Below are 11,626 nucleotides of genomic sequence, written 5' to 3' on the forward strand. Positions count from 1 at the left end.
TTTTAGTTAAAAAGAACATTTTTATTACATGGAAATATATGTTATACATAGGCATTTTAACAACATGGATCTTTACAGCCTCCAATGTTTCCTTGATTAAAAAAAAAAAAAAACACAATTTAATATGAAACTAAGCCAAGGCCCACTAACTGGTTTGCAGATTTCCTTTAGCAAAATTAGGTCTTTCAAAGTTTCTGTAAAGCATATTGGATTTTTTAAATTCTACCATGGAAAGCATTGTTCTTCAGCTCACAAACACATTATTGATATATTAAAATGACAAAACAGCAGACAATAGTTGGTCAACATTTTCTATGAAATTTTATATCTTTTAAACACATTGAGAAATAGAAAAAAGAACAAATAGCGCAAAATGTGAATATTAAATAATCTTACCACTTACAAAACAATGCAGTTCTCAATTAATAGCATTATCTGAGGTTGTTTTGTGGGATTAGCTTTTTCTAAAACAATACTTATGTGATTGTCAAACTATTTTTTGACAAGAATGTTGCATGCAACAGGACCTCTAAAGGTGAAACCCAGGTAGAAGGTGATGTTTTCATTCCCATGAGGCACTGAAGGCACAAAAAGTGGCAGGATATTAAACTTCTTTTTCTGGGGACCCTCAAGGTACACCACCCTATCCTCAGTCCATCCAGACACACGTTTCAGCATGCTGGCAATCTCAGGACTTTTCCATGCCTCACCGCTGAACCACTTCAGGCGCTTCTCAGAGACTGAGAACCACTTTGTCGTTTTGTCAAACTTTCTCTTGTGGACAAATTTGTCCAGCCCATTCCCATTTCCCAGGAAAAAATGGGTGTAGAGCCTTCATTCCGCTGAGGAATATCTTTCATCTTTGTCCAGTAGTCTTTTTCAAGGTGCTCAACAGCTGACTACACAATTTCATATTTGCTTTCTCTCTTTTGGTTTGTATCATGATCCTCGGGCCAGAAAAGTATGGTAAGCAAGAACAAGGCACTTGGCAAACATTTCCTTTTATCCGAAGGAAACTGGCGACAAAGAGCCTGTAGCTCTTTCAGAGGATCTGCCTTCTGTGGCTGAGGGGACAGGCAGTTTAAGGAAATATGTGCTGCTATGTAATTGACAATATCCATTTGAGTAAATTTGGCCTTCAATGGGTTGCTAGGGTAGAAAGTGAGGATATGCTCCAAACGGCGTACCGCATACTTTTGGTCAGATAGTTTGGAGAGTATGGATATTATGTTCCCTCCACCAAGATGATGCGTTTTTTAAAAGGAGTAAGTTTGTTTTCGAGTGTCTGGCCTTTTTGCAGAAGCACAACAGAATCTGCTTCACTAAAGTACTTTCCATACTGAGCAGATTTCTTTACCAGCCATGTGAGTGGATGACTTATTATTTCTTCAGGACTTTCAGATGTCTCCTCTTCATCTCCAATATCTGTCTGGAAGTAGCTGAGGTCTTCTGAAATCCAGTCAAGGGCATCTTGCATTGTCTTGTGAAGGTTCTTCAAACGGCCATGAAACGGCTCCCAGGCACGGTCGAGTTCCTCTGGGATGTAGTCTGTTAGCAGGTACTTCATACATTCTGCGTGGCCGTTGGTTCGGTTTGCAAACACTTGAAGTGAAGAGATTAGTTTGAGAAGGCTGCATCCAACCTCGACCTCAGCAAAAAACCCAGAGCTGTTAACATTTTCCATGTCTGCATTGGCTGCCCTCTCGCATTCTTGAAAGTAATCAAGGGCTTTCAGAGCAGTCTCCACAGCATGCATTGTATTTTGGGCAGTCTTCGGTTTGCTCTCATTTTCCATTGCTTTGCATTTTGCTTGAAACCATTTTCTGTACACCTGCCCTTTTGTGTCTAGTATGTACGAGTCATTGGGCCGCTGCTTGGCTGCTGTCTCTGCCCAGTGTTTTGCCTCTTCAAACTTCTCGTAGGTGTAATGAAGACGAGCAAGCTGCTGTGCAAAGAACGGATCTTGATGAAAACGCTCAAATGCTTCCTTTAACAGCTCAATTGCTTCGTTGGGGTTTTTCTCATTGTCACATACATGCTCAATAAGGGGAGAGAAGAAACTGTCATATTCATCACCTTTACTTATTCTGGATCGCCTTAGGAAGAGCTGTCTCAAAAATGACAAACACTCCTCTCTTCCAAATCGGTGCTCAAAAAGCACATTCTCGCAGGGAAAATTCATTGCCAATCTGCTTTGGGTCTGTTTGCCCCCAAGAAGTTGTTGCAGAATTTCCTTTGCCACAAGGGGGTGGATGATCCTGATTGATTCAATGTGTGTCTTTTCATCTCTAAGATGCAGGAAGACCATCTTAGCCTGATCACTGAGTAAACTCTCAAACGCATGCTGGCGGAACCTCTCCAAGTGGACCGTCAAAGCGAGCAAAGCTTCACAATGAGACTGAGAGATAAAAGAGTTTTGAACATACGTGTTCAGCAAAGCAAAGTAATGAATCAGGCGCGTCACGATGGATTTTTGGTCAATATCCTGGAGTAAGTGTTTCACAAAGTCTTGAATGTAATCTTGGGAGAATTCTTCACTCATCAAAACAAATGTTGAAATAAACTGAGGTGCAAAGCGTTCCTCGAGAGCTTGCCGTTTTCCAGCAAACTTTCTCTTCTCTTGATCGGACAGCTTGTGGGTTACAGACACGTTCTGTAACGGAGACTCTTTGCATCTCTTCTCTGGATCATGGGAACGTCTGCAGTTTAACAAAATGAAACAAAGGGTTCCGTACTGGATTCGTTTGATGTTTACAGCAACCTCCAGTTCATTCCTCAGATCACCTAGATATTCCTTGTCTGTGTCTTCAAGAAGGAGCAGCACTGGGAGGCACTTCTGGGGATCTTTTTCTTCATATTCTCTTAACTCTACGGCATGTTGAGCAACAACAGAGGTTGGGTAAGGCTTTACAACTGCACATCTCAGATCCTTCCTGTAGTGCCACAACACCTGTCTTGCCACAGTACTTCCACCACTTCCTGGGTGATGGTAAATGTTTATACAGTTTACTGGAGTTTGATCGATATTGCATTTCAAAGCATCATTAAGAAGTCAGGACGTCTCATGGTATGCATCTCTTTCAATTACCTCTTCGACATATTTGTGCTCAGCGAGCCAGAAATTGAGCCAGGTGACTCTCCCGCCTCGGTAAAACAGTCGTTCAATGTTTTCTTTCTCCTCGTTGATGAATTCTTTGGTGCTTTCATCACAGTGGTTCACGGTGAGAATTTCCAGAGAGTACATTTGTTCTTCTATCTGTGTTTCAAGAAGACATGTCCCTTTCACAAAGACTGGCAGGTGTTTCCTGACATGTGCTTTGACAGATTGTACATGCTGCAGGGTTGCATTAATGTGACTCATCTTCATCCCAACAATGCTCGAATTGTTAACAGCTTCTTTTCCACAGGAGCCCTCTGCAAAGCTTTGCCACTTCTGGTAGTTTGTCTCTGATTCACAGATGCAGATTATGTCCTCATGACCTTCCATGTCTGTGAAAAACTCATAAAAGGTGTGCAGGAGTGGCTTATCTACAGGAGAGGTTAGCAGAAAAATGACTTGAAATGTCCCTTTTGGGAGGATTTGTTTGCAGATCAGAGACACAGATTCCCGCAGGAAAGTAATTTTTGTCTTAATCCAGGTCATTTCATCACATGATGTTTCATTCCCTTTGAAATCAGAGCGGCCATTGCAAAATATCCAGCTAGTCTGCTCGAACAGATGCAGGTGGTTTGTGAATTCCTTTATGCTCATACCAGCAGGCAGCCTGTAGCTCTGCAGAAAATGCATGTTTGCAGTATGGTGCTCAAGGTACTTACAGCACAGACCTGATATCTTTGAATCTGGGTCAAAGTCAAAGACACAGAACACATTCATGTTGAGCAACCAGTCGATGTTACTGAGGTCGTTGGATATGAATTTGTTTGTGACTAGTATGAACCATTTGTCCTTTGCAATGAATTTCTTTCCATTGGTCAGGAGCATTGTGAGCTTTCTTCCAAGATCTTGGCAGATCTCTGGAGCAAAGAGGAACTGTTTTTTCTCTGCTTCATCTCTTTGAGCATCACGATCCTTGACTCTCTGGTAGAAATCTCCCAAGTCTTTGTCACTAACCGGTTCAGTCTTCGAGCCAACTCTTCGTACAATCCCTTCTTTCTCAAACTCTAATTTGTTAGTTGCCTCTTTGAAATTTGGCAGACGCACTGCATACACCTTATTCTTTACAATGCTTAATAAAGGCACAATGTCTACCTCCACCACATACCTTTTTTCTGTACTTTCTTGATCCATAACCTCAATTAACCTTGGCGGCCGCACACACTGGAGTACCTGATCCTTGTCAGAGTGGAAGCTTCTTTCACTGAGGTCCAAAGAGTCTACATAAATGTCCTTTTCTTTTACAGGGATCCCAATTATCTCACCATGAACATATCCTTCATTCTCCTTGCTGTCCATCACACCAAAGTGTATTGTGCCATTTGATCTGACATTCATGCAACCGGTTGCAAATTTAAAAACTTCCCTGGCGAACTTTGCTTGGAGTCTTGTGCGGTCCAGTGTAGCAGCTAATGCAAAAGACTTATATTCATGGCAAGGAGATGTCAGATTGAAAGCACCTGATTCAGGTTGGAGCACTCTGTGCTTTACATAGATAAAATCAATCCCTTCTTCATCAAACGGTCTTGGTTTGCAGTCCTCTTTTGAAGACGACCCACATTCTTTCCAAACAGCTTGTCTCTCTTTAGAAGAGTCTTTGTCTCTCAAAGTAACTTCCGAACTTTCCTCTGTTGTATGAAGACCTTTAACTGATTTCTTTTGCTTCAACTCAGAGCTTTTGCCAGTAGTGGGCTGTTTGTTCCTCTGAGAATTAAGCATTGAGTCTCTTTCTTGAATAATCAAATGAGCAGGCCCTGATTTCATGCAAATCTGTGTTTTTAAAAAGTCCTCAGTCAGCGCAAGGAGTGTTCGTCCATCTACTTCCACTTCATGAAGCTTCTTTATGTACTGCTCCTTCACTCCAATTGAGTTTAGCCAGGCACTTACGTCAATCTCAGTCCAGTTTCTAGGTGACTTTTCAAGATGTTCTGCTAAAAAGGAGAGACAAAAAAATTATAAAGTTGGACCTTTTATTGAAATCAGAAAACAAAGTTCATTTTTTGGTAACAGATTTAGTTTCGGAAATATTGTCACTAGGTTATTTTATAGATATTTTTTATTTACTTTCTACAAATTCAGAAGTTTACATAAGATTACTATGCCTTTAAACACTATGCATGTACACACGGAAACACAAAACTTTAGGTTACTTTCGTAATCCCGGTTCTCTGAGTAGCATGAGTGAGTGTCTCACATTGGGAACTAACTCGGCGTGACTTCATCAGAAGCTCATATTACATTACGCCAGACAGGATTGGCTGCAAATAACTCTGTCATAGTCAGAGACGGCAGTGTCCCTCCCTCTATTTATAGGGCTGTCGCTGCACTGACAGTTTATAAAAAACGTTCACCTCTTCCTCGCAAAATCGGAGCAAGGAGGGTTACTTTGAGGCTTTGAGGTCACTGGGCTTTGAGGGCAGAGGTTTGCACCGTTGGTAGTCTTGGGATCCTGAAGGTGGGAGAAAAGCAAGCTGCTGCGTGGGCAAATGTCTGGGACTTGGGGGGCGGGGCCGTGGTCCCAGTGACAAACGAACACCTGGGGTGACACAGCTTCAAGACTTCATCATCCCTTTTCTTCTCCTCCAACTTTTTTTGCATCGAGGAGACCACTGCTCAGAACAGCCTGAGGTGTGACGGGGGTGTCCAGGAGGACCTGCTTCTTTTTAGTGGAAAGCGCGGTAAATTTTAGTCACCTGGCTCTCTCCTCCAGAACCATGAGTCCCATGGTTCTGCCCAGAGCCTGGATCAATAATTGATGGAGGTGAGGGCAGTAATCAATTATGATGCACACTTCATCCAATAACGAAGCGTCTGCTGAGGTGGTCATCTGCTTCTTGGGTTCTGCCTGATAAGCCATCAGCAGCAAGACGTTCAGACCACGGACTGAGGGCACTGCTGCTCCGTAAGATTAAACCCCCAGGACAGACTGAAAACGGTCTGCTTTAGACACTGATATGGAGGTCTTCCAGTGTAGGTGCGCTGCGCCTGCCAGCTCAACTGGAGGCATCTGGCGGAGACCGCACTTTTCCATCCCGTCACAATCCAGCACAGAACTGCCAGACACCGAGTGCTTTTCCTTAAAGGGCTTGTTGCGCCAGGAGACAGGCAGTTCTTCCAGTAGCTCCGAGAAAAACGGCATGAGTTGTCTGCCTGTTTTCCGTGCTCTGGGCAGCTTCTCTCTGTCGAAATGGGAACAGACTACTTCCGGTTCGACCTCAGGCCACTGGATGTTTAGCTATGCAGCAGTGCGTTTGCACACGTTGTGCAGATCGAAATCCAGTTCAGACGAGAATAAGCTTTCATGACTGGATTGGCTCTCACCCGAGGAAGCGGGTTTTCCAACCCGAACCGAGGGCGGAGATGGATCATAATCCTCATCGTTATTCGAAAAGGGCAGCTCCAACTCCAAGTCAGAGAGCTTATCATCTTCCGACATCAGGAAATCCAGCAGGCTGGTTGTGGGAACGTGCTCGGACATTTCAGGTGGCAGTGGCTCCACAGGGTCAAGGATTTCTCCCCAACTTGGCCTGGCTTCTGCATCTGTCTGTCAAAGAAACCACTTCGTCAGCTGGTTCCTGTACGTATGCTGTAGAAGCCATCACTGGGTCGCAGCTGGACCAGACGAGCAACGGAGCACGTTGAAGGAGCCAGCTTTCATTGAAGACTTGACAGTCTCCATGTTTCTGGGAGATTCGGCTTTGAGGCTACAAAAACAAGCTGGTGACAGCTAAGCTAACCAGGCGTGGCTAGGTTTGGGGCAGCGTTGCAGCTTCCCCGTCGGTAGCTTGTACAGCAGGAGTATTGCTACTCTGAGATGGCCAATGTGCAACCGCAACACGGTAAGTTGACCCCTTTGGTGAATGGGTCCTGGGGCCCAAAGCGTCCAGTCACCGAGCTAGTGCCCGTATCTATGGGCAGTTTAGCTAGGTCAAGAGAGAGACAGTACCTATGAGAGAGCTGGTTGGATCTTTTGCTCGTAGCGAGAAGATATTTTTGACAAAATACCTTTGCGGATACACTTTAGTTTGTCTCTGTGTGGACAGGGCCTCAGGAGGCAAAATGTGGCAAATCAACTACAGAACAAAAACTAAAGGCCTTATATAGATGCTGGCTGAAGATGGTAAAAGAGTGTTACAATGCACAGGGAAAAAGAGTCCTTTACTGACTATGGGCAGAGCTGAAGAGGCTGAAAGGTCATTAAGAGAAGAAGAAGCCATGTCTCCAAAGACATCCTAAAAAGCCAAATTGCACTTTGCCAATGCACTCAGGGACACAGATTTTTAGTTTTTTGACACATATCCTGTGGTCTGATGAATCTAAAATTGAGATGTTTGGTCACAATGATCATTGCTGCATTTTAAAGAAAGGAGGAAGCTTGGTGTAATAAAAACACCATCCTAACTGGTACACTATACAAAATAGAATCATGAGGAAAGAACATTTTGTGGCAATATTGAATGAATATCTCAAGACAGCCAGGAGATCAAAGCATGGGCACAAACAAAGCTTCCAAAAAAAAACAACAACAATGAACCTAAGCATCACACCAAACTACTTTCAAACATGGCTTAAGGACAACTAAGTCAAAGTTTTGGCATGGCCTTCACAAAGTACTGCTCTCAGTCCCATAGAAAATGTGTGGGCAGACCTTTGAGGTGTGTGTGTCAGCAAGAAAGCAGACAAACACCTGTTCTATTAGGAGGAATGGGGCAAAAATAAAACATTTTGCAAAAATAAATAATTTTGTTAATGTTGACTGACCTAAAACAGGAGATGTTTAGTCTAATTTAAAGCCAAACAGCGAGAACAAATGGTTATAGGTCTTTTTAAACACTGTATGTATATATTTGGTTTCAGCTGTATATCGTGTGTACATATAACCTACCCATGATTCTGTTTCTCCTTCTTTTACTTCCTCAGTTTTCACATGTATTTCTCATTACCTCCACCCTGCAAAAGAAAACAAAATATTACAGCATAATTTAGCTATTAGCTCTCTGTAGGTTAATTTAAATTGCCAAACTACAAGTTACTTTTGTTCTTATTCTATGAAAGACAAACTAGGAGCAAAGGGTTTCCCGATGCATTGGCCAAAGGTTGATTTACCAATATACGGTTATTCACAAATATAACTTATCATTACGATGGATAGTAAAGTTTACACGATGTGCAAGATACACTCACCGGCCACTTTATTAGGGACACCTGTCCAACTGCTAGTTAATGCAAATTTCTAATCAGCTAATCACATCACACATATTTCAGAAACTGCTGATCTACTAGGATTTTCACGCACTACCATCTCTAGGGTTTACAGAGAATGTTCCGAAAAAGAGAAAATATCCAGTTGCCTTGTTGATGACAGAGGAGAATGGCCAGACTGGTTCGAGCTGGTAGAAAGGCAACAGTAACTCAAATAACCACTCGTTACAACCTGTAACTCTGGCATATAAAGAGCAAATGTTTCCAAATTCACAGAAGTTGTCCATGATGAGGGGAATAAACACAGTGAAGGACTTGTTGAAAAAAGAATTTGTTCCCATGTTATAGAGGGGGAACTGATTATTTCAGCTGTTTGAAATATTCTGTTCCCCCCTGTAATTCAGGCAAATAAAGAGTAAATGTGTCCACATTAACAAGAATAGTTGTGTATGATGTGAGGAATGACCCACTCAAAATATAAGGTGATTGGTTAATCCCTGTCCCATGGGGCAACAAAACATTATGAGGTGTGAGCGGCTGGAAGACTGTGTTCCTCTATGATGTTCCTATAAATATTTTCCCCTCTTTTTAAAAGAGAGGAAATATGTTCTCATACATGAAAGGGACAGTATGTTTAATATAGGAATATGTAAAGTACTTAAGTAATACTAGAGCGGATTATTTTAAATAAAACAACATCAGATATACCATTATCAAAGCAGTAAAATGTCTTTTATAAATCCAGTATTTTGTCATATTTTACATTAAAACGCGATTTACCAGAAAAATAAGCTACACTCTCATCTATTCAGGAAGCCAACAGAGTGAGCATCCATTGTTTTATATCAGTAATAAAAAAGTAGAAATAAACACGACGTGTTGGAAAACAGTGTTTGGTGGCTGACTGATGACTGTCAGGTTAAAGTGAACATGACACAAGTTGGAAAAGACAAACAACACGAAACTGTGCAAAAACAACCTCACAAGACCAGGTTCATTTTGTATTTATTTATTTTTTCTAGGAGCTGTTGATTAAAAATTAAGTAACATTGACATGAATACGTATTCTGTCCGGGGGAACAGAATATTTCAGGGGACCAGAATTTCGCACAACACCGGATTTAATACAATCCAACCTGATTTGCTTTGTCAGAAACTCCAGAAGACTCAGGTGGAGGCCTCAACAATCTCCTGGATCAAAGACTACCTGACAAACAGACCACAGTTTGTGAGACTGAAGGGTTGTGAGTCTAACCAGGTAGTCAGCAGCACAGGAGCACCACAGGGGACTGTACTCTCACCATTCCTTTTCACTCTGTACACCTCAGACTTCCAGTACAAGAAAGACTCCTGTCATCTGCAGAAATACTCGGATGATTCTGCAGTCGTGGGGTGGATCAGAGATGGACAAGAAGCTGAGTACAGGAAGGTGGTGGACCTCTCTGTGGCATGGTGTGGAAACAATCATCTTATCTTGAATGTGAATAAAACAAAGGAGATGATTGTAGATTTTAAGAGAAACAGGAATAAGTCAAAAACTATTTCCATCATGGGAGAAAAAGTGGAGGTGGTGGAGGAGTATAAATATCTCGGTGTTCACCTGGACAACAGACTAGAGTGGAGATGCAACTGTGAAGCCATCTACAAGAAGGGACAGAGCAGACTGTACTTCTTGAGGAAGCTTAGTTCCTTTGGTGTTTGAAGCAAGATGCTGCATATCTTCTATAAGTCTGTTGTGGAGAGTGTGATCTCTTCTACCATCATCTGCTGGGGAAGCAGCATCAGAGCCAGGAACTTAAAAAAGCTCAACAAGCTGATAAAAAAGGCTGGCTCTGTTCTGGGGACTCCTCTGGAACCTCTGGAGATCATTGTGGAAAGAAGGATTCTTCATAAAATGAAGAACATTATGGAGAACCCTGAGCATCCTCTTTATGAAACTGTCCTACAACAACAGAGTGTCTTCAGTCAGAGGCTTCTTTAGATCTGCTGTAAGACGGAGCGCTACAGGAGATCCTTCCTGCCCACAGCCATCAGCATCTACAACGGCTCTTTGAGGAAACCTTCATAATATGAGCTATAACAACATTTAATTTCCCTTTGGGATTAATAAAGTATTTTTGAATTGAATTAAATTGAATCTAATAGCCGGGTTTCAGTCACGTGATTTTGATGACGTGCGAAGAGGGCGCGATTTCAGTTAAAAAAAAACTTTTTATAGTTTTTTACATCTTTCACCTTTATGAATGACAACCATTGGCACTCGATAATAATGCTTTTCCTTTCTTCTGCTGGAGCGATTGGAGCAGCCGTAAACGGCACAAAACATGGGCGTGTTTACAGATGGCAAATCTGACTCCACTTCCTGCCCTCCATCTGCATTCCGCGCTCTCGCGGCATAGCTATGTGGCGTCACGTGCAATACAATGTTGTTAACCAGACGTCACCGTTATGTTTTTTAATAACAACACTTAGACCGCAGGACTTCAATGTCCCTTTACGAGCTTCATAATTATTAGGTTGAGGAGGGAATTGTTTTATAAACATAGATCCACATGACTTTATGTCCACAAATAAATGAAATCATTATTTTAAAACTGCATTTAGTATTTACACAGGCTATCTATGTCTGATAACACTTGTTTTTGTGAAATATATGCTGGACAACAAACAAAAAGATGCAATCCCAAAAAGAACGAATAATATCTGTTCACAACAATTTTCCTTTTGGAAACCAGGAAACTGAGCACTGAACACAAAGTACTGATTCATGTCGCTGAAAAACATGCTGCCAGTCTAATTATATTATAACCATTACTTCAGACAGATCACAAAATGAGATCAAATTTCTCTAAATTTTGAAGTACTCACTTTAGATTGGCAGCCGTGATGCGCATGAAGTCGCTGGTTTAAGGCTGCAAGACAGACATGGAGGATGATTATAGGAACGGTGAGAGACTCAGAAGGTTAGTTATCGAGAATGAATGGCAAACGAGTTTCTTACATTGGATGAAAACCGAGAAAAAAAAAAAAAGTTTGATTCCTTTCTCTCCATTAGGTGGGACTTATTTTTTCAGCCTGTCTGCGAGCTGCAGGCTGCGGTCAGCAGCGCCCACTGCGCATGATCCGAACCTGTCCCCTTAAGTTTCGCTTCTGTGGAAACTTTTAGGGCTGGACATGTGCTATGATAGGATATTAAACTTCAGTTTATTACAGGGCGAGGGCAGATCTGGAGCAAATACTAAAAGGAAGAAGAAACGAACAATGACCCAC

The 11,626-nt window shown here is 42.0% G+C and overlaps 1 protein-coding gene and 1 long non-coding RNA gene across 2 annotated transcripts; both read right to left on the reverse strand.

Annotated features, from left to right (window-relative positions):
- LOC124863725 (sterile alpha motif domain-containing protein 9-like) lies at positions 1-3,713 on the reverse strand. Its single transcript, XM_047358177.1, has one exon. The coding sequence runs from the start codon at positions 2,540-2,542 to the stop codon at positions 1,226-1,228; it is 1,317 nt and encodes a 438-aa protein (XP_047214133.1). The 5' UTR covers positions 2,543-3,713; the 3' UTR covers positions 1-1,225.
- A 6,065-nt stretch (positions 3,714-9,778) lies between these two features.
- On the reverse strand, positions 9,779-11,465 carry LOC124863727. The gene is made up of 3 exons (XR_007037192.1): positions 11,358-11,465; positions 11,225-11,268; positions 9,779-9,829 (listed from the first exon to the last, which is right to left on the reverse strand). It is a non-coding gene; the product is annotated as an uncharacterized LOC124863727 (long non-coding RNA).
- Positions 11,466-11,626: the final 161 nt, after the last annotated feature.

This window comes from Girardinichthys multiradiatus, chromosome Y (genome assembly GCF_021462225.1).
Source record: "Girardinichthys multiradiatus isolate DD_20200921_A chromosome Y, DD_fGirMul_XY1, whole genome shotgun sequence".
Lineage (NCBI taxonomy): Eukaryota > Metazoa > Chordata > Actinopteri > Cyprinodontiformes > Goodeidae > Girardinichthys > Girardinichthys multiradiatus.

What these genes read in the sequence shown, in the direction of transcription:
- LOC124863725 (XM_047358177.1), bottom strand. Translation starts at nt 2,542, where the DNA reads ATGAGTGAAGAATTCTCCCAAGATTACATTCAAGACTTTGTGAAACAC.